Below are 23,834 nucleotides of genomic sequence, written 5' to 3' on the forward strand. Positions count from 1 at the left end.
AAAAATATATCATGGGTGTTGTCACCAAAACGGTTATTTATTTACAAAAATTATTTACCATAAGGGTAAGAAAACGTTTTCAAAAATAATTTGAAATGCGAGAGATTAGCGGCCATCAACATGGAAGGGATTCTTTATTTCATAGAGGTGGGGTTGTTTTTGTATCTATCCGTAGCAGGTCATGCGACTAAGCAGCCTAAGCTACATTCCCATTCCCTAATTTGAAAGTGGCTTGTCATTTCTTAATAAATAAATGACATGTCATTATATCATTATTAAAAATTGCATATCAGTTCGAGTAGTATGTCAAATAATAAGATTTATCGTCCTCATTGGAATAAATAAAGTGTGTTATACTTTAAGGGGAAAAGAGTAAAATTATAAAAAATTTCAACATGTAAATTTTACATCGAAACAAACGGAGTAGGTGACATAACCATGTGATTGAACTCTTAGGTCATGATTATATTCCCACCCCTTTTTTTATGTTACAAAGGGAATCAATGGAATTTTTATCCGTTGTTGTACAAGCAGCGCTGTTGTACGCATCATGCAACGCAGCAGCGGCCATGTGTGCACAGCGGGCCCCAGTGTGCAAACATGGCCGATGTTGCTCCGTACGATGCGTACAGTAGCGACTGCTGTACTAGAGAGGATAAAGGTCCAGAATCAATGGAGATACTAAATGAGGAATAAGGGATTTCGAAACCGAGAGCTCTTGGGGGTTAGGTTTTACTACTGTATGGGGATATTAGATGAGGAAGAATGGGCTTTACCAAAAAAAAAAAGAAAGATGAGGAACAATGGGTATCGAAACAGAGATCAAGCTCTTGGGGGTTAGGTTTTACTACTCTAACCAGCTCTTGGGGGCTAGGTTTTATTGCTCCAACCCATTGGCACTTGCTCTAGGAGTTGTCCTCATTCCCATCCCCCTTATTGATGAAGTTGATGGCCTAACTCAAAACATAGACTTGGAGAGTGGATTATTATCCCCTCCAATCCCTAAAGTGTGGTAGTGCGGCAGTGCTAGGCGGAGATGTCGACACCTGGCAGCTGCTACATCAAACGGTCCATGTCAATGAGATCAGACCGATGGGTACAGCAGCTACCAGGTGTTGACACCTCCACCTAACACTATCACAATGTCACACTTCAAGGAATTGGAGAGGATAATTTTCCCTTGGAGAGTATATATTTTATTGCGACTCAGTTCTCCTTAAGCCATAGTGAAGGAAGAATTTCTTCACCCATGACCCTCATTGCGTTCGGATGAGTGTCTGGAAACAATAAAAGGCGTTCTGAACCTTTAACATATAGGCGAAGAGTAATGATGACAACCTTAGATTTGTGGATGAACCCAGGTTATGAAAATCGGAATCGGGGGTTAAATTGTTAGTGTCGATTCTGATCCAAATAAGCTAGAATCAGTCAGAATTTGATTGAAATCGACTGAATCGATCACGGCCGATTCCAATCTAAATTGGCGGGTTCAATCCAATTCTGATTTTTTAAATAGTGGATGACCCCTTAATACTAGGTGAAGGAAGATTTTCTTCTTTTGTTCTGGTTAAGAATTAATCAAGTATATAAAAATTTTTCTGATCTGGTTAGTTTAAAGAGTATCCATCACATGGCAAAGTGAATGTAGCTGAAAATTTGTGAATGGGTTCTCACATTTTGTTGTCATTCAAAATGAGGCTGTCCAAGTGATGAAATAAATCCTTTTTTTCAAAATCTAGTGAAAATGAAACTTCATAAAATGGATGGTTAAAACATAAAATATATATATCTACACATAGGAGGAGATATGGACGACTTGAGTCTAAATTATAATATGTGATTAATCTAGACCATTTTCTAACCTTTCCTTGAATCAAAACTTATTGCTAGTCCAAAGATACCCTTTAGGTCTATCGGTTTAGAAAAAAACATTTGCCACAAAATCCAGCTTTTAAGTTGTTAGCATGTTTTTTTGAAAGGAGAAATTTGGGATTTCAATGTAGGAAAGGTTTAAAAATTTTGAAAATTAATTTATAATAATTTATTTAAAGTAAATTCATTAGACAAGTTTGGTGATTTTCTTTTCTAAAACAAAGCATTCTACTTTGTTTTTTTTAATAAACAATTTTATTTTGATTCTTGTATGGCCTTTTACCATATTTTTTATTTGGAACATTAATATTCTTAATGGACAGTTGGACACGACAGATAATGAAATGATACAATATCATCTTAGAAGATTATGCAAAGTTTTAATAACTAATAACAATATTTTTGGTAATTAAATAAAGGGAAAATTTCCTAGATCTACTGGATAACAAAAAAAATTACAGAACTGGTAGTTATCCATTATGCTTTACATTTAGAAAATAAGATTTTGAAAAGATTTACCAAAATCTCTTGTAAGTAAAAAAAGGTCAATTGAATACCTAAAATACCCCCAACAGTATTTTCTCTTCTTTCTTCCTCCAAGGAGGGAACACCTCTGCATCCACTCCCTTCTTTTCTCCCTCCTCCTACCTTGCCAAAAGCCCTAAAACCAAACCCAGTTGTCTTGTTCAGGTAGCTGGACCATGGGCTTCAGATTGAAAAGTTTGAAGTAAAAAAGAAAACTTATGGGCAACTTTTCGTTGCGTCACAGGAGGTGGAAGACTCCATTTCATTGAATAGTGGCACTACACCTTCTGCGTCCTCCGTCGAAGTTGCATTGCTATTACTTTTCTCAAGCACCTTAGACTGAAAAGGCCTCAATTCGCTGCAATCTCCGGCTAATATGAAACCACCCCATTCATTCCGTGTGATTAAACCTGCGTTTCCATCTCCTACTCTTTGTTCAAATTACTTGTGAATCGAGGAGATATTAGCTCTGGTTTTGAGGATAGCTTGATCCGAATGAGAAATCTGGTGGGTTGGGTTATACTTATACTTGCTTTATATGTTCTTCATGCCCAGGACCTGACACTGACAAATCAGTGAAGGGGCCGCAGTTGAAACATGCTTCGGATATCATTTAGAGAATTGTATGTGGATTTGAAGATAACAAATTCGCCACCTCTACAATTATAGTTATCCACTGTGAGATTTGATTTCAAATGGACAAGGTCATGGTGCTGCTGAGTTTTAAACTGTCAGTCAAGTCGAAGCCTCTTCGTTGGAACCCAACTAATAATGGACCATGGAAGAGAATCACACAGAAAGAGAGAGTCAAAGGGATCTTTCTACCATTCCCACTTTTATCCAGGATGCATAAGTAGCTAGTCGAATAGACCCAAACAAAACCAGTAGCAACAGAGAGCGTTCAATCCGCACCAAAACAAATAATAAATTTACTGGGACCGGATAGGCTCTCTTCCGTTTCTAAAGAGAAACCCCTTATGTGTGTGTGTGTGTGTGTGAGAGAGAGAGAGAGAGATGACAAATGTTGCCAGCATATGTTTGAAGGAGAAGGGAGTGGTTGCGGAGGCATTCCCTTGGAGAAGACGAAGCCGAAGAAGATAGAAGGAGAGAATGATGTTGGGGGTACTTTAGGTTATTCCTTAAGTGTTTTTTACTGGTATGGGGATTTAGTAAATCTTTTCAAAATCTTACTTGTAAATGTAAAACATAATTGATAACCACCATTTTTGTAAATTTTATTTTTACCCGGTAGATCTAGGCAATTTCCCCTTAAATAAATGACAGGGGTGGACTTTATGCATGATCGCCTTCAGTAATTATTCAATGGGAAGCAGTTTTCTGTACGAGAGTGCTGACGTAGGCCTCACTCCCATATGTCTATCTCTCTCTTCCTTAAAACATGGGGACAGAGATGTCTTTTCACATGGAAAAGAAGAGAGATAGACTCACAGGAGTGTTGGCGTAGGCCACACTCCCGGACAGAGAACTTTTTCCCTTATTCAATTTATCAAATAGGGAGTTTTTGGTGCTTGAAAAGACCTTTATCCTCATCTATGTGCATGACCGAGCATCATGCACATCTGTGCACAAAACCTTTTTTCTAAATAATATATATCATGAAATTTAAATATAATCATTCGAAAATTTGGTTTTTTTAATACCACACTAAATGATAGGAATAATTATCACCTCCAATTCGTTGCCTGCTCCAATTTCTCACATTGGAGAGGAAATGACCACCCTACCCCACCTTAGGCATGTTCGGGCAGGGGGTAGGATGGTCATTTCTGCTCCTAAGTGAGGAATTGGAGGACTTAGAGTAGACAGCAAATTGGAGGGGATAACGAGAGACCATTAAGAGACCGCAATATATTTCCTAATATAAGGGATTGGTATCAGATTTCTCATATCAGATGAGTTGACTGGGTATCAGCTAGCTAGGGCTGATCATATTTGACTTATTAACGTGGTCTGAAAATTGTGTCGGCCAATTTGAATCGGAATCAACCGACCACAATTTTGATTAATGTTGATTCCCAAAACCGCTATATTTTGGAGTCAATTATGAATACACTTAGATCTTCATTTTTTTAATATATTTGTTCCTTATTTTTGTCAGAAAAACAGCATAACATAAAAAAAAACTTTACCTCTTGTAACTAGATTTATGAGATTTTTGAACAAAAAACTCTAAAAAGTCAAAGATATATGAAATGTTTGCTTCTTCTATATTTGATTTGCGATTAATTCCAAACAATTCTCGACCAATTTGGATTCAATTCAAATTAGAATGATGTAGGCTGATCCCGCATCCAATTATGGATTTTAAAACTTTGCTTGTTAATACCCCTCCTCAAAAATTGTTTTTGATAAGCATTCTCGAGCCCCATTTTACCCTAATTAGGATCAATTTGACCAATCCTAGGCCTAGCCGATTCAGGATCAGATTGATCTGGCAATGGGTGGCTTAGATAAACCCAATGCAATTCATGGAGCTAAAATGCTAGAGAATTCACCACAACCATAGCTATGAAGCAGCTTTTATTGGTAGCTAGAATTAATATGAGTTTTTATTATTTTTTTTGGAATTGGAGGTGTCCGGCTTTTGACCAACTAAATCCCCTACGGTTAGTGCACAACCCCGCAACACACACGAACCGGGAGATACTAGGACCCCATGTTCACTAGGGAGTTTCCTCTCAGGCAAGTGGCCCCAAGGGGGGAGGCGGAGTCAAACTCAAGACCTTCAGCTTCCTTAGGCCTTGTAACTTGCCAACTACGTTGCCCCTTGGGGTTAATTAATATAATATGTTACTTTCAAATTAATTTGAAAATCATTTTATACCCTTAACTTACAAAACTTTTGAGCATAAAATAAGAAAGAATTAAAAGAAGGTGTCAACTTCTGAATATACACCTACTGAGATATGACACTTTGAGTAAATAATCAAATTTGGGAAGTGATGTGGCAAAATGGGGACGAGGAGCTTAAATTACACCACATATAGTTATCATTTGAGAAAAGTGGAAGATAAAAAGAGAAGGAAAATCTTGATGATATAATAGCTCTCATTTCTTTCGAAAATTATCTTCTCAAGTTCTCTATTCGGAACAGTTCCCTAGTACCTCAAATAAGAAGGCGGTGGATTCCACCTAGGCAGTGTATTTTGGCAAGGAATAAGGTGGTCATTTCCGCCCCTTATGAGAGGAATCGTACGAATTGTACCGGATAGTGAACCTGGGAGGATAGTTTCTTCGGCTTAATTTTAAGCAAAAGGAAAGACTCAATTGGTAGTCGGTGATCAGTTAAGGTGGCAATGGATATATGCACATGATGAGTTCACGTAAATGGGCCAAGTGGCAAACAGTCACTAGCTCGACTGGTTGGAGGCATTGCAAGTTGAGTGTATGCCCCCCAGGAGGTCAAGGGATCGACTCTCCTGTATTGCATATTGTGCCAAAAAGGCACCCCTCTCTCCCCTACCCCCTCTTAGTTGTAGATTGTGGGTTTGTCTTAGTCTTCCCGCTTAACTTGTAATTGACCTGTGGGCTCTTGAGTAGGATAAACCCAAACAAAAAAATAAAAATGAGCCAAGTGTCTAACGGCTTCTACGTGTCACGGTTTCTGTAACCACTTCACCATCTCTCCTTACATATTAAAAGCAACTCTGAAATTCATCCTCGTCTCGTTAAAACGCCGCATTAGCCTGGAAGAAGTAGTAGAAGTAGAAGAAGGAAAAAGGAAAGATGAAGAGGAAGCATTTGTCATCCATTGCCAACGACGTCCTTCAAAGATCTGCAGAGTGCGTAGTTTGTTTGATCTCGTTTTCTTTCTCTCTTTCTATCGATGACCTCATGCATGGTAACTTCTTCTTCTTAATTTTTTTTATTTTTTATTATAACGTACAATTACTGGGACCCATCTAATTAGATGATGAAAGCCTGCATCCATCTACAAGGAGTTACGTGGTTTGGCAAGATTGTCTATGTTTATAATGAGATGATATCGGTTTTCACTATCAATGGAGAAAAAAGCTACAGCCGTTCGTCTTCACACCTCTCTCAGATTGCGTTAGAGAGAAAGAACCCTCCCTACATATTTATAGTGAAACCCTCTACAGAAATTTTACCGAATACCATATAGTCCTTAGAAAATTTTCTCAATCCAATCGTATTCCAACATCGTACCCCCAACAAAACACACACCAATGGCTTTTAGGAATGTTAGCAATATCAAAGAAATGTCGGCTTTGGGAAATATGAGATAATGTAAGAACCAGTATCTCCATGTAGCTGAAAAGTGGCATTACTTGCCTTATTTTAATAACTCCATTTAGATCAGAATTCAGAACCAAAATCTCTGAATTCTTAACAGGAAAACTCTCAAGATGCATTCAGATCATTCATATGTTATTAGAATAGCAAGAGCAGAACATTAATTTCTTCATGATTTTTAACAACAAAGTTTTGCAGGATTCTGAACACTTCTATAGAAGGTCTAGTGGAAGAGTTCGAAGTAGGATGGAAGCCAGAAACAAATGGTTATTCAAGAAAATTGGTCGAATTTTGCAGCTTGAAGGCTCTTGTTAACATTTGTTCTAACATAGCAGAAAAGATTGAAGATGGGTCATTCAACCGGTTCACCTTTGATATGATGCTTGCTTGGGAGAGACCTTCCTCAGAAGATGAAGAATCATACGCGGTTCATATTCTTTCCTGTTCTGTTTTTATAAATTAAGGTTGTGATTGTATTGAAGTTTGCAACTTCTATTACTCTAAGCAGTTGGTACCCTTTACATTTTATATAGAGCCTCAATTAACTTCTCAAGTTATTGATAGAAATGCAGTTTTTTTTTTCTTCTTTTCTATTACCATCTTTTTATGGTCTGATGGTGGTTACTGTCATGGCCAGCACTGCATCAAACTATACATTTTTATGCAATTGGTGTATTTAACCTCTCCATTCACAAGGATGAAATCATGAGTGCTTCAACAACTTCAGTATTTACACCAAATATGTATTTTCTCTGTTTAATTTGATGAGTTGACACATTGTGAATGACCTAAAAACATTTCTTTTGATCACATATGAAAAATAGTTCCATTGCTTTACCTCTTAAGTTTGTTGTTCTGGTTAGGACTAACAATTGTTCCCCGGACGCCTTTATCCTGGTAGGAGTGTGTAGCAAAGGAGGCAGAAGATAAGAAGGTAGCTCTAAAAGGGAATCAAGATAATGATGATATACCTCTCTTCTACTCTGATCTCATGCCACTACTTGTAAGTTAATTTTCTACCTTGATATTCAATACAAATTATATTTCTTCTTTTGAAACACTTGTGATAGAAGTATATGTAATGAATCTCAATGATTTTGCTTTTGTATATGATGATGATGGGTGATTCTTAGAAGAATTTTCTGTTTTATCAAAAGTTTTGTTGCTGGGTTTTAATTGCTTTTAATGAGTTGTGTGTTGGGTTTGGAAATTTTTGCTTTTTTATTTAATCTTATCTAATTTTATTTTTTGTGGTAGGTGGACAATGAACCAAGTGTTGGGGAGGATGCTTTTGTGTGGCTGGGTTCCTTGGTTCCTTTAGTAGTTGACATTGCAAATGGGAGATTTACTTTCGAAGCACTCACAGCATCTACAGCAAACCGGCTTCACTATCCTGCTTATGATAGATTCATACAAGAAGTCCACAAGTAAATGATTTCCCCATATGGTTTGTATGCATGTGCTATTTTTTAATCAAAAGCTCTTCTGTACATCATTTGTATTAATAGGGAGCCCAATTTCTCAACCTGTGATAATTTCATTTTGTAGATGTACAGAGTATTTGCAAAGACAGACCACACCAGCAGGCATAAAATTAGCAGATGATGAGTTTATATTGCATATGGATGGAACTGCAACTACACAGAGAGTTGTACGTCACATTGGAAGAACAAGTTGGCCTGGTTTGTCTTGGCACTTATTCGAACAGTTTATTGAATTTAACAACAAAGTTGCATTGAGAAAGTGTTTTTTGTGATATATATATATATATATTACATGTTACTTGGATTACCCCAACTGAAGTTGTTTTCTTCTAGGTAGACTGACCTTAACAAATTATGCTCTTTACTTTGAGGCCTCGGGGGTCATATCTTATGTAGATGCACTCAAGATTGACCTGTCAAAGGATGTTGATCACAGTGTAAGACCAGCTTCCACAGGCCCTTGGGGTGCTCCACTTTTCGACAAGGCTATAATTTACGAGTCCACCCAATTGTAAGAACAACTAAATTAAGGTCTATATGTAATTCCTTAGTTGTGATTTCCTCCCTATCCTGTTGCGTAAGTACTGTAGAGGTATGGTGTTAAAACAAGAGGCGAAGCATGCCAATACAAGGGTGCTATGGTGTTAAAACCAGTCCCATGAGCCTTCCTCCTCATGTGCTAAAAAAGTGGGTTCAGCGGATGGCTCAAAATGCACATGTTCTTATGCTTCCACAGGGTTTTTCCTGGTGAGATGTGAATATGGTCGACCAACGATATGGCAGACCATGCATTGCTTAAAGTTGACTGATTTACGAGGCTTACATTGTTAGAACCCACCTTAGGGAATAATCATGTCCTTTTTTCTAAATCTTATCAGGATCTATGTAATTTTCCCACCACTATTACCAACTCATGTATTGGAAATCAAATAGGTTATAGTCTTGTAGTGGGTTATCATTAATATTTGGTGCATTTATTAACAACTGACTTGAATCGACTGTACCATTTACATAGATACAACGCCTCAACCTTTTAAGAGGAAATAAGGGCATACTTCCTAGTTCAATCCCATCTGCCTTTGCTCATTTACTTTGCAGGAAAGAGAGTGTGGTGTTGGAATTTCTAGAGATGGCAAGTTCTACCAGACGTGACCACTGGCTTGCATTGACAAAGGAAGTTATCTTACTGCATCAGTTCTTATCAAATCTAAAGATAGAATCTCAAATACAGGCATGGGAGATGCATGCAAGAACAATATTAGGAATTATAAGGCTCCATGCAGCTAGAGAGATGCTAAGAATATCACCTCCAGTTCCAACTAGTTTCTTAATTTTTTCCTTGTTTGAGGAGTTACCCAAGGGGGACTATGTGTTGAAAGAGCTAGCCAGCAGTCTGAAGCAGGTCAATAGCATACACCCATGCAGTGCAAGCTCTGTTCTTAGGCAATTGAACATGTCAAGCCCTACAGTCTCAAGTACAGAGGTTAAAGAAGGGATTGAAGAGAGCATTATTGACCGAAGTGATACTCTTTCATCATTAGAGAACACGGTTAATCAAGTAATAGAGGAGGCAAAGGAAGTCAATATTGCCAAGGCTACTGTTGAGGGGTTGAAAGAGGAAGGAATCAGTGACAGTTTCCTAGTTCTAATGGTAAGTATAAGCATGCATATCTTGGTGTGTTTAGGTCATCAAGGTGTTCTAAGAGTTTCCCAGGGGTTAAAGATTTTAGTTTGTGATAGACCTTGATTTTGTTCCTCGATGTGTACTCTATGATCTTGAAGACAGTATTATCTATAATTTACGGAGGAGAGCTTCTGAGGTGAATCCTGTTTTGAAAAAAATATCATTTTAGTAGCTGTTCCTCCTCACTGATTTATAACAATGCACTGAGGTTTCAGTACCTCAGTGACATAGAAGGTACTTTTGCTAGACCTAGCCGATGAGAGCAATGGAAGCAAATTTTAAGTTCGTAGTGGTAGAGGTGGATGCTCCATTGTGACCAAGTGGTCACGGGTTTGAGTCTGGAAACACCCTCTCTGTGAAAGCAGGGGTAAGGCTGTGTACATTATTACCCTCCCCAGACCCGCAGTGGCAGGAGCCTCGTGCACTGGGTATGACCTTTTCAGTGGTAGAGGTGGATGCTTAGATTTTTTTTAGACAACCTAATGGTAATTTCACTTTGGTTGTGTAGGAGCTACTAAGCCCACTTAAAAGCACGTTATCATGGTGTCAAAGAGTCATCAGATGGGAGAGGCCACAAGTTACCCTCTTTATACTTGCCATTACTCCCATAGTCATCTACAAGTAAGTTCAGTGGTTTATACGATCAAATACAAGTCCAACATAGAATAATACTAGCACCAGATTGATAGTGATAAAGTGAACTCATTGCTTACCTATTTTAATTAGCTTATCAATTCATTCATATGTTTGCTTGAAGCCTCACAGTTAATATTGTAATTTGCAATACAGGGAATGGATAGGTAAGGCAATAGCTACAGCCTTGTTGTTGGCAGTGGGCAAAATGCTCAAGGCAAAACATGAGAGAATAAGAGACAAATGCATTAAAATTGTGGTGTGCCCCAGCTCTGACCACACAACAATGGAGAGCATTGTGTCTGTACAACACCGATTGAAAACTGCCGAGGCCATGCTACAAACAGCAAACATCACAATATTGAAAATCAGGTCCATATTGGTCTGGAGGACTCCTAAGGTTGTTGCCTTCTTGAACTCATGACTCGAATATTCTCTTTCTAGTTTCTCTTTAGTTTTCTCATTCAACCAAAAGTTCTTAAATAGAGACCCATGACATCAAAATGCTAGTATCTTCACTTTTTATGTTATCTTCAGTTTTCCCTATAAGGGGTTTGCCTTGACTATTGATGCAAACATACATATAACCACTGTCATGCCTTGAAGATGAAAGCAATACCATACTGAAACTGAACTCAGTACCAAAAAAAGAAAAAGAAAACAAAAACCTCAATCTGTACTCAAATAAGCCTTATCCCTATTAGTAAAGGGTGGCTACACATTCTTTTCTGCGATTCAGCCCATAGCAGCTGTTAACTCATAAGCACTATGCCACTTCTAACTTTAACAAAAAACATATTTTCGGAGTCCATTAATACTCTTTCTGCTTGTTTAAAAAAGGGTGCACCCAGTGCACGAGGTTCTTGCCACTGCGGGGTCAAGGGAGGGTCGTAATGTGCGCAGCCTTATTATACCCCCGCTTCGCGGAGAGGCTGTTTCCAGAGACTCAAGCCTGTGAATACATACCGTCTCTGCTTGTTTTAGGACCTTTTTCTCTTTGGCTAAATTTGGTCCAGGACATTGAAAGTAGCTTATAGAGGTTTTTGTGAATTTAGTGAGTTCCACAATCAGTTTTCCAATTTCTAATCTGAAAATCCATTCTTGCAGCACACCAATCGAGTGATAATGGTAATGATCGGATTAGCACTTTTGTTTGCAGTTCTCCCATTCAAGGGAGTTCTGGCTATCTTGACATTGTACTACTTATTATGAAATCAAAGGTCGGCAAGTATCTTACGAATTACCAAGGCAAAAGGCGACTGAGGGAGTGGTGGAATTCAATTCCAATTGTCCTTGTAGACAAGACAGATTAGATTATTCCTTTCCCCTTTTTTCTCTTGTTTCACAGTTGTAGCTTCTTTCATGGCCATTATGTTCGTTCTTGTTTTCTCCTATCGCACTGTAAATACTTTTCCAAGTCTTAACTGAGAAATATGTACCAAAACTGTACATGGCCAATGTCGAGGCATAGACCCTCCTTCGGCATGTATGTGTGGACTAAGACCTGAAGAAGAAACAGTTTTGTTTGCTGAAAGTAGCTTTTATTTTCTTATTAATTGAATGTAGTGCCCCGCTCGAGAAAGCTGGTCCGGTTCTGGTCTATTGGTTCGATTCTTTAACGGTTTCTTAACTTGTAGGTAGGCAGATTCAGGTTCCTAGACAGTTCCAAACAGTCCAAAATTTAAAAATAAAATATCCTAACACATGTTACATATATCTAATAATATTATAATAAAACTCTGATTACAATAACATGAGATATGCTTCATTTGTTTTTTCACATGAGTTTGTTTTATATTAACCAATTAGTAGGAACCCCACCACCCTCATAGGTTAGGATTCTTTTTATGGCATGTTTTTAAGTTAGCATTCACAAATGGACTTTTAAAATTACAATCAAATCTTTAGTAAAATAGCATATGAGACAAAAGGTACTAACCAAAATTGAAAGATTAAAGGATCTAACCTTAGCTTTCATGATCTTGAGTCTTAAGAATTATATAATATATAGGGTTAGAATGTGAATTTGTTTTGCTTCTTAATTGGTAGATCTTGAACCGAACCAATAACTTATCGGTAGATGTAGAACCAGATCAATAAGCTTTGGGTGGGTAGGTTCCAATCCGATTCTAGTCCAAAATTGACACCCTTAGTCTAAATTCTAGGCAACAATCACATCCCTTTGAGGCTGCTAAATGGACCATTCCCCTCTCCTGATCGAGTAACTTGGCGGCAGTGTGTTTGGAGGGCCTAACAGCTGCACAAGTTGTGACCATCAGGCCATGACCATCCTCTTATGGAAAATTTTATCCAATAATCTCTATTTTGCCACTTTTTTGAATTAAAAATTGCATGGCCTATTGCAAGGTTAGCCTGAAGTTGGATATATTTCCACCTGCTGTCAATTAATTGGGTTACCCTTATTGATGGGTCTAGGTGAATTATAAATTTCTCCTTGTATCAGTACATGGAGAAATAAGGAAAGACATGCATAGCATAAAAGTATGCCCCAAATAGAAATGATTGGAGGGAAAGATCCACGCAACTGATCCCTTTAGTTGAGATAAGGCTGAGTAATAGTTATTGTATCAGTATATGGCCAACATGGCTTGTGATTGGAAATTCAAGCAACTGAATGCATACATTCAGTGAAGCAGTAAAGTTTATCATGGTTAAGGATTCATTGATCCAAGTGAAAGCTAATGTGGTAATGCACGAGTTCCCAAGTGTATGCTCCTGACAAAGATAGAACATGTATATTTACAAAAAAAAAACTCCCAAGTCAAATTTCCTGTTTTTTCCCATTTCAAATTCAGAGATGTGTATGTCCTAATAAATGTGGAAAAGGTTATGCCTGAATTCCAGGGTATTTGTTAGTTCTGGCTTTTTGATACTTGCTTTTAGCGGCTAGCCTTCTCCAAATCAGGAAGATCTGCATACAAATGAGCAATAACCATGGTAAACATCCACACACCATCCATATAATTCACTAATTCTTACGAGATGAAAATAACTACTTTCGTATGAAAAAAGATTGGGAATTGATGGTTAAACTTTGACAGTAATAATGGGAGATACATGAGCAGTAAAATCTTGTTCTAGACGAAAAAAGAAAATAACATAATAATGTCCACCAAAAGGTTATGTAAGAAGCTCAAGTTAGGGAAACTCACAGAGCATTCCATCATCATCACTGCTCTCATCGTCTCCAATTTCCTGCAGGAAGGAGGAAGAGACTTGTAAAGTAAATACACGAAGTGAGAGTTGTAATAAAACTTCAGAAAACAAACAGGAGGCTATGGAATTCAATACCGCAGCTCGATCATCATCTGAGGCAAGGTCAGCTGCAAAAGAATATAAACTTATCAGTGAGGTAAAAATCAAATAATTAATCTGATTGTAAGCCCCGTGACCCTAACAATATTGAATAAGCTTTTTAAACCAAGGTTTATTATTAAAAGAGGTCCTGCCAAGAGCTCTACAGGGCCCCGGTTCAGAGTATCAAAGGGAGTTTGAGTACTGTGGGAAAAGGTCAATAAGAAATTAGGAGAAGTGGAGTCTTTTATCAAGAAATATATGTGGGTCGGAAGGAGCATTTGCACTAATATTCAGAAACAGCAAAGATGATTAGAGAACTGAAGAGTCATAAGAATGCTATCAGGAAAAATTTAATGTTGTTTTGGTATCAATTTAAATTAAAAATTGAAGTCCATCAGGAACTTCTGGTAGAAAAATAACACTCCTTTTCTTTTTTGTTCTTCCCCTCAAAAGTAAGACATGCATTATTAAGGAAATAAAGGGAGTCTAAAGGTGGGCCCAAGAGGTGACCAGCATCGTGTAGAAAATATGCCCAATGGATATAGTAGAAATAACCAAAACATATTACAATTGAAACAAAGGAAACTGGGCTGTACAGACGAGGTTAAATTTTTCAGATTTCAGTGGGATTTCGAACCTCATCTAAACTGAAATATTTTGGCATTTCGGTACCAAAATTGTCCAATTCAGTGAAAAATGAGAAATGGCCATTTTGGTGGTCAAAGCCTGGAATTTTGCCCTGAAATTTCAGGGTGAGTGCTTATTTAAGCATGTTTACTGACTCATGTTTGAATTATTAGATTAAAAAAAAAAAAACTCAAAGTGGTAGTTTGGCTTCGGACCGTATGACATATGACGACCATATCATCCTTTGCCTAAAGAATCACTCAGTCCATCAAAGTAACCCTATAAGTGGATTTAAAATTGAGAAAAATTTGGCCAAATGATGCTTCAAATCCACCCAAATGTTGAAGTGGGTGCTCCACATTTGACTACTAAGCCTTGATTCAGCAGCAAAATGAAGAATTTTGCTAAAAAAAAATTGACATTTTCTAGCAAGTGAAAGCTCAAAAGTTCACCAAAATGAGCCAAAGTGAGTCAAAATTTCACCGAAACCTGAAAATTGCCATATGTTTCTCATGGGATTTTTTCGACTCATGTTGAAACTGAGATATTTTACCAAAATTTGACATTTCAGTCGAAATATCGAAATGTGTAAAGTTTATCCATAATTGTTGTGTTCCAAACCCCATAGAGGGTGTTAAGGAGTTGCCTCTTAAATCATATTGGATTCACACGCCTAAGGACAGATCATTGTTCATCAACTGGGAATTAGAGAGCAGTCTTCAAAGACATAGTGATGTCCAAATTGTTTTATGTCAGACTGGATCAAGGCCAATTTTGATTCCCCATAGAAGGTAGAACACAACTGTAAAGCAGTCCATAGTTGTCAAGGCGACCCAGGCGGTGGAGGGGTGCCTAGGCGTGCATTATATGTTTTATTTATTTATTTTTATTTTTATGAAAGCATCATATGATATGGCTTTAACAGCCCATCAAAGCAACAGTTTCTAAGAAGACAGCATAGATGGGGGAATAAGTGCATAAACCACACTAGGAAAAGAAGGAATATGATAGAAATTATATCTCAGCTTGATTTTGGCCAATCAATCAAATCAGATAATTACCACAAACCATGAGATGGAAATGGAATCAATCAGGTAATTATAGAGCAGCACTATACACTTCCCTTTTTTTTTTTAATTACAGAGCAGCACAACTTTTAAATTCAATCAGCAAACCAGAATAGCAGGCCCAACCACCCAAGTATACCCACAGGCCTGAGAAAAAGTTCCCAAGTCCATGGTCTCATTAATTTTATCAGTTATCTAACTGCACGATTTGTTTTTTCTTCCCCTGCAAGTCCAATCTTTATCTCAGTTTTATTTTGCTTTGTTTCTAAATTGCTTTATTATCAGCTTATGCTGAATTACCTTCCTTTTTTCCCCTTTGAGGGAGGGGGGAGGAGAGAGAGAGTCTACCAAGTAAGTACTTTGTTATTTCTAAGTAATTTAGAGTAATAGCAACAAAATCTAACCATGAGTATGACAACATAGATCGGTGTAACACATAGCCAAGAGAATTTGAGTTTAGAAACCACTACAGTTTTGTTTATAGTTGCTGCAATTCCTAAAAATCATGTGTGGACCATCCAAGGCCTTCAATAAACATTCAATCCAAATTCAGGTAAGAGGTTTAATTCCTCTAATCTCCTCACTCATACTTGCTTTCTTTCAGTTTCAGTTCTATTGGCATCATTCAATTGCTACCAGAACTGAGAACCCAACTTAATTTTCCCAACACAGGCCCTCCACCCCATATTCAACAACAACAACAACTACAACTCAGCCTTATCCCAACTAAATGGGGTCGGCTACATGGAACCTTGCAACGATAAAAGATTGATAAAAGAAAAGAAAAGAAAAGAACATAACAGCAATAACGACACAATTCAGCATTATTCTAACTAAATGGGATCAGCTACATGGATCTTTGTCTTCCAATCAGCTCTATTCGAGATCATAGTTGAAACAAGACCTAAGCTATGCATCTCTTTTCTCACCACTTCTCCCTGGGTCATTTTAGGCCCGCCCCTAGCTCATGAATCAAGTCACTCCTCCGAACTGTAACATCCGAAGGCCTCCGTTGAACATGACCATGCCACCTCAGACGATTCTCTCAAAGCTTATCTTGAATCGGGGCAAATCCCGAATCAGCTCTAATATTATCATTCCTTATTTTATCCTTCCTAGTTTTGCCACACATCCATCTCAACATCCTCGTATCCTCAACACTTATCTTATCTATACGGCACTCTTTAACTGCCCAACATTCTGCACCATACATCATAACCGGTCGTATGACAATCCTATAAAATTTTCCTTTAAGCTTTAAAGGAATATGCCAATCATACAACACTCCAGACGCATCTCTCCACTTCATCCATCCTATTTTAATCCTCTGGGCAACATCATCATCCTCCACCATATTCATTCAACAAAATTTAGGACCCTAACCTATGAATCCAATAAATTACTAAATAAATAATGTCTATGATCTGCCCTACATAACTTGAATAAACAGGGTCCATGTCCGCAAATCATCATGCATCAGAAGGTCAGTATAGAGAAAGACAAAGGCCTATAGAAATGGGTTTGCAATCCTAGACATATAAAGGAATGCAAGAGCATAATCCTAGGGACATGGACTTGATAAATGCAGACAGCTCAAAATAAGCCATCATGGGCTCTCAATTGGACAGGTAAAAGAGGGGGACTGAAAGTGGCCCTCAACTGGGACAGCATCTAGCTTCTTGTGGCCTATTCATGGCTGTCCATACACCTTGACCTTGCCAGCAAGCCCATGGACAAACATAAGAGTTGGCATGCAGCCAAGCCCGTCCATGGTTCCACTCCCACATGGCTTCGGTTGTTTATTTAATGTCACATTTATTATTTTCTTGAGTTAGAAAACTCTGGTCAGTTAATTCAGAGTTGTTTGCAGGACTATGCCTTCCTCATTTCAGAAGTTATAGGTTTGTTTCTTATAAGAGAGAGTTTATTTAGGGTGCTAGACTAATTATTTGAATGAAATTTCTTCAGCTTAGAACCCATTCTCTCTCCTGAGAATTCAAGAATGGTGTATAACCTGATCCATTCAGGCTCCGATGACTCACACGCATAAAGTTTAAGAAATAAAACTTGGGTTTAAAGGTGTTAAATTAATGGTACTGAGACTTTGATTTAAAAAAAATACCTAATGACCTGGAACATATGGAAGGAAAGGAAAATTTAAGGTTTTAAGGAGGTAAAACTTTGGGAAAAGTTCAAGGCAGAAAAATTAGATTAGACGATAAAACAAAAAAAGTCCACAAGAACTTGTAGAATACATACATATACATTAAAATGAGCACAAGAACATCAAAAAAATAACTGAAAATAATAAAGTGAAGGGTTTCACCAGCCAGATTAGAGTTGGATTTAACCAGGTACTAGAGGGAAGGAAATATTGAATCTAAAACTGAAGGTTTAAAGTTTTGCATAAAAAAAATCATTGAAGGGGCTTAAAGGTAGTTTCAGGACCATAGAACTTTCAGGTTCAAATTGATGGATAACAAGGTTGATAGGGCTGTCATCTTGTGAAGGCATAAGATTTGGCTACGGACTTACAATTACAAAGAAAAGTACTGGAAAGGATATGAAGGCTTTTGACTGGAGTTGAGCAGATTTATTGGTTAGTTTTCTATGTCTCTTGATTGAAGCAAATAAGCAATCTTTCAGGAAGGTATAATGGTTCAGGCTAAAAGCTTCAGTTTGAGAGATAACATTGAGTGTTTAACTAAGTGATGAAGGAGCATCCCCATGAAATTTCTAGGCATTGATCATTCAATGGATTGAAGAGATCAGGCTGTATACAAGGGAATGTTAATAGTTCCATTATTACATTGGTTTAGGCTTTTCTGTTTATGGGTTTCTTGTAAAGGCTAAATTATAAAGCCCACTAGGCAGATGCAAGAGTCCATACAACTTTAGTACACAATGTTTTAAATGTTCTATTTATCTTGTTGCCTCCAAATAGAAGCCAAAAGTTAAAGTGTTCAAGTAAGATCAATTGAATGTCAAAATCCTAATCAAGGTCACTGGATTCCTATTATTACTTATTAGTATGGGTAGGAGTTAAGCTTTATAAATACAGGTGGTCATCCAGACTGTTGTAGAGTTCTGGGTAATGGTTTTGAGAATTGAGTGGGTAACAGCCTGTTATTGCTGGTAGCTACTACTCCCCTAATACTGGTGAACAAGTGATATAAGCATTTCACAAATTCCAACAGTAGAACAAAATTTACCTTCAAGAATACTAGTATATAATCACGAGATGAGTTATTGGGATGCATAATATATTTTAGCATGAGACACCCCAAACACAAAAACATTCAAATACTATGACTTCCCAGAATTAAACTCAGTTGTCCGAGTTTGTTGCGGCCCCTATTCAAAGTAACAAGGCCCAACTTATGATGAATTTTAAACCTATAGAATGCCCATTCCCCTTTTGATCACAGAATAGTCAGCAAACAATAAGGGTTTCTTTGGTTAATACATGCCGGAATTTTTTTCCCTTTTGAGCTTAATGATGCTCCCAACCCCTAAGGCTGTATTCAGAGCATTTCACTAAGGACTTAATAGAAATCAAGGCAACTTACATTTGATCGACTCTTCGTCATCCTCATCACACCATTTGTTCCAATCAACCTTGATGTAAGGAGCAGGTTTTTCATCAGACTTTAACAGTCTCTTCCACCAGCCCTTCTGCTCTTTCTGGATTGAGCAAAGTATGTTTCTGAGTCCAACATTAACTTTACTACCCTGCACCGGAATGAACAGAGCTCCAACCATGAGATGTAGTATTACACCTAGTCCATGTACCACAAAAGAATGCAAAAAAGATTTCATTGTATTCAGCATAACCCCACAACACCAGTGGAACTGATATCTTGAAACTAGAAGTGACTAAACTAGGTTTTGAAATCTTTCAAAAATAAATGCTTGCTTTTTTATGTTATATAACTTCATAACAAAGATAAGATCCACAAAAGAAATCCAGAAACTCCATAATTTCTATGGCATAGACAGGTATTTATATTCACTAACTGAAAGAGAATTAGATTATCAATAGATATCAACAACCAAACAAGATTAATTTCTAGATCTGGAGAGACATTTTACTGAAGCATGATACTTTTATTGATTGTAGATAACCTAAATTCTGGAGTACCCTACCACAAGTGAAATTTTACCAAGCTGTTATAAGTACCTTGTTTTAATGATATCAAATGAGTTGGCTGAAGGCCATCTAAAGTGACACGATATCCTATACACTGCATTGTTGGGAGCATTCTACATTGATCAATTTATACTTCTATGGGCTCCAGATAACCCATCTGGTGGGGTGCTTCACAAAAACATGTAAAGCTGTTGAAAGAAATTCACTATCTTGCCTCTAAATGGAATCAAGCGAGAGTCTTGGAGGTGTTATGAAGCAAATGTATGTTTATGAGTAACAACTCCTCATACCTCTCATGATTAACAGAACTAGTGTTAACGGGTATGCTAAGTAAATAGAAGCCATATATCGAGACATTAATGACATTAAATGGCAATTTGCAGACAAGTATTTCTTCAATAGTAGCCCCTGTACGTAATCCATAAAATTTCTCTGTAGTATGTGAACCAGTCATCGCCATCTATCTTGCATGTTTTCACACGATAAGAGATGGTGGGAAAGACGGAGGATAAGAAGAAAGATGATGAAAAACTTTCATAATATTCAACAAGATGGGAAGCAAAAACTTGATTAAAATCAAATCCTTGGTAAGACATCTGGTGTCACGTGGGAAGGCTAAAACTGAAGGCACTCTTGTGATGGGTCATAAGAAGCTTACCTCGGAAACAATTGTTCCATACAGTTCCAGACTTAAGTCAAATGATTCACCTTGTAGACCTATGGCAGAGAAACTGAATAACCCCGGAGGTTCACTTTTCACCGAGACATTCTTTGCATCAGGCAAAGCAACAGTGAGGTAAACCTTATCAGAACGCTGTGCCCAAAGAACTTCTGGATGACGACTGTATACAGACAAAAGTAACTTTTATCATTCTAAAGTAAACAAAAATTAATATGCTATCAAATACTTTTAAGACAATTTTGTAAAAGCAATTACATTGTAACATGTGGAACAAGGTATTACCCCCCCCCCTCTTTTTTTTTAACCAAACAATTAAGAATAGAAAAGGTCCTAGGTGCAGGAGAGCCCCACAAGAAATACCTATCAGTAAACGTCAATGCAATAATTGCAACCCCCACCCGCAGGCAAGCGGTAAATCATTAGCTAATAAATAAGTACAAAAAAGAATGTCATCTCAGGTTAGCTCATTAAGCATCTCAACTAAATAAGGTCACCTACACACAACTTCTGTTGACTCATAAGCAATTCATATCTTATCCTAACACTAAAAACCAGGTCCTCTTTATCCTTTTCCTCAATTCCTTGTCCTTTTAATACATCCAATTCACACCACATTCATTCTTTCTTCAAGTGCAGTGGTTGGTCATCATTGCACATTGCCGAACCATCTCAAACAACTTTCCCTCATTTTGTTCTCTATTGGTGCTACTCCAAGAAGGGAGGCAATTTCAAGCCTGACTGACTAATAAACAGGCTGTAATGAAATTTGACCTGCTCGCGAATTATGAAAAGAGCCAGGTCCAGTCATGGGTGCCAGACCCAAAAGGATAGTATACACCTATTCCAAACTGAACCTGCCCAACCTGCTTGATTGCAGCCAAAATACACTGAATCCCTGTTAACATATCTTATAAAATGCCTTAATTTTATGTATAAGCAAGGTATTGTATCAGAATATAAACTAACTGGGCTCGGCCTAGCCTAGCACTTGCTCCATTTAATAATCGAGTAGGTTCAGTCTAAACGTATGGCCCAAGGCATCCAAACTCAACCTGCCCAGACCCCTCCAGGTTGTAGTACCTACTTATGTTCTCACATATTCCCTTCGAGTTATTTCTGACTCTAGCTTGACATCAATATCAGCATCGTCGTTTCAGGTACACTAATTTTATTTTATCATATATATGTTCTTTTGTCTTTTTGTTTTTTTCCCCCCAGCATTCAACTCTATATTTATCCTCAGCTTTAATGACATGCTACAATCACATGACACTCTGAAAGCTCCTTTTTAATCTTTCCGAGCCTCCCTCCTTAATATCTATCAGGAAAGCTATTAGAAATGGCCAACTTGGGGTTATCTCTCAACCATCACACATAATAGCTCCCATTGTAATCCCACGTCCAATGAAATCAGTATTATTCCAAATTCATGGGGCTTTTACAAACGCTTTTGGAAGAAAATAAAGTGCGTAGGTTTTAAATTGCTAGGGAATTGAAATATAAATTTTGTAGACGAAGATGAAACAATAAGTTATCTCCATTGCACCTAGTCCCACGCACATGGCCTAAGAAGCTCTTGACAACATTGATCAAGATACATCTCCAAGAATGAAAGTCGACCACATCAGTGATGACAGGATTTAACCAGTAAATGATGCAGCTAAAGGGCAAAGTGCTAAATTGAATAACACACTCCCCTCTTCAGAGCTGAAACTTAAATCAATGCCAGCAAGATCAGTATGTTCACAAGTTCTCAAATCTTACAGTGAATGCAAAGCAGAATTAACAGATTCGGACTCTTTATTATTTTTAGTAGAATCAAGACCGCAGTTCATCGAGGCTAAGTCACATCGACTAATTCAGAGGTCAATCATCTGAGCTATGATAAACATTTTGTTGCATCAACCGTCAACTACACATCGAAAACCAAGCGCATGCGAAACAAATTCTATGAGGAGAAAAAATTTAAACAAAATATTGTATAAATTAATCTTAAAACTACTTTCCCTCACTTCATTCTTCAAAACGATTTCAGTACTTCTGCTAGGATACAGATTGGACGCTCGACATCATGAACGAGGGGACAAAATAAAGAATTCATGTACCTCATCACGACAAAGTGCGGAGAAGAGTTTGGAGGAAACTCGGAGGTTGTAAACGCAGCAGCAGCAGCAGCAGCCCTGCAAAGTCCGAAAGGCACCCTAGACACGATAACAGCCCAGAAACCCCACTGATAGGACCCTAGAGTTCCTGGAAACCCCAGTGGCTTTTTGCTTTGCCGCTCCGGTTACCCATGCTGAGCAGGAGTGCGTAACTGAGAAGGTGAAACGCTGTAGTATAGCCTCACCGAGCAAGGTCCAAACGCACTCTTTATTGTGAGATATTTTCCGATTTTTTGAGAACTCCAAAAAATTCTTCTCCGATTCCCTGAAAAGTGCAGTGCGGTCCAATTCGGGGTTGGGATGTTGCCACCTGGTAGGTGCCGAAGGTGTGACATCCAATGATCTGAACTAGAATAAAGGAAAAAAAGGCTGAATTGAGTTCGGACCGGTGGATGTCATGCGGCTTACGCCTGCCAGTAATATGTCCTAGTGGCTCAGAGAATATTTTCCCAATAATGTAGTATACAATGGTGGTGGTTGAAGGGCGAAGGAGCTATCGTAGGATTTAGCAATTGGGATTCAGATCGAAATCGTCAGCATTGATCTGGAAAACCCTAAAATCGAACGGTAAATATTTTGCCGTACTGATTTTGTTGGTACCAGTTCAATCCAAATTAGTCCAAATCGACTGACCTTATCCGATTTTTAAATCCCTGGTTAGGAGACATTGGAATCCCTATAATAATTTATCCTCTCAAGTGCGGTGCACTACCCAGTGCACCATACTTAAGAATCCAACCATCCACCCAACACTCGAGAGGATAAAAAGAAGCCAATGCCCATGTTTTTACAATTGGATTCTTAAGTATGGTGCAATGGGCAGTGCACCGCACTTGAGATGATGGAAATCTAAATCTCCACCTGTTCTTTGGAAAAACATTGGTGCAGTGATACAATGGCTAAAACCATAACGATATTTTTTTTCTTTTTATGGGGGGCAAAAAGACTTTGTCCAAGAGCTTGGCTCTTGCACCAGACACATGATAGGGCAAAATGATCGCCCCACCCCCCATAAAAAGGTAGAAATCCCGTCCCTCTTGAATCTTCCATGTGCACTCCCATTGGCCCTTGCACTAGCACAGGGCTATGCTCCCTGACGGAAAACTCTTCCTATTTTTTTTATCCATTCCACACTCATAAATATATAGAGGGAATCTCCAAATTTAAGAACATCTAACCATTTGGATTAGCATGGGAAAAGTATTTTCAACCATATATAATAGATTGAAAATTCTAGAGTCAACATCTTCACATCCAAGAACATCTAACCCTTTTGTATTTGTGATTTGGACTACAGGCAAGATGTTTGATAAAATGTCACAATTGATATTTATGGACTTAAATTAGACATTTGT

At 37.9% G+C, this 23,834-nt stretch overlaps 1 protein-coding gene and 1 pseudogene across 1 annotated transcript; one reads left to right on the top strand and one right to left on the bottom strand.

Annotated features, from left to right (window-relative positions):
- The first annotated feature begins 6,144 nt into the window (after positions 1-6,144).
- LOC122666224 lies at positions 6,145-11,811 on the top strand (annotated as a pseudogene).
- Positions 11,812-13,069: 1,258 nt separating this feature from the next.
- LOC122668479 (co-chaperone protein p23-2) lies at positions 13,070-22,646 on the bottom strand. Its single transcript, XM_043865248.1, has 6 exons — positions 22,423-22,646; positions 20,294-20,477; positions 19,055-19,217; positions 13,786-13,817; positions 13,647-13,689; positions 13,070-13,405 (listed from the first exon to the last, which is right to left on the bottom strand). The coding sequence occupies exons 1-6, from the start codon at positions 22,425-22,427 to the stop codon at positions 13,374-13,376; spliced, it is 459 nt and encodes a 152-aa protein (XP_043721183.1). The 5' UTR covers positions 22,428-22,646; the 3' UTR covers positions 13,070-13,373.
- Positions 22,647-23,834: the final 1,188 nt, after the last annotated feature.

The sequence above is a fragment of the Telopea speciosissima genome, chromosome 1 (genome assembly GCF_018873765.1).
Source record: "Telopea speciosissima isolate NSW1024214 ecotype Mountain lineage chromosome 1, Tspe_v1, whole genome shotgun sequence".
NCBI lineage: Eukaryota > Viridiplantae > Streptophyta > Magnoliopsida > Proteales > Proteaceae > Telopea > Telopea speciosissima.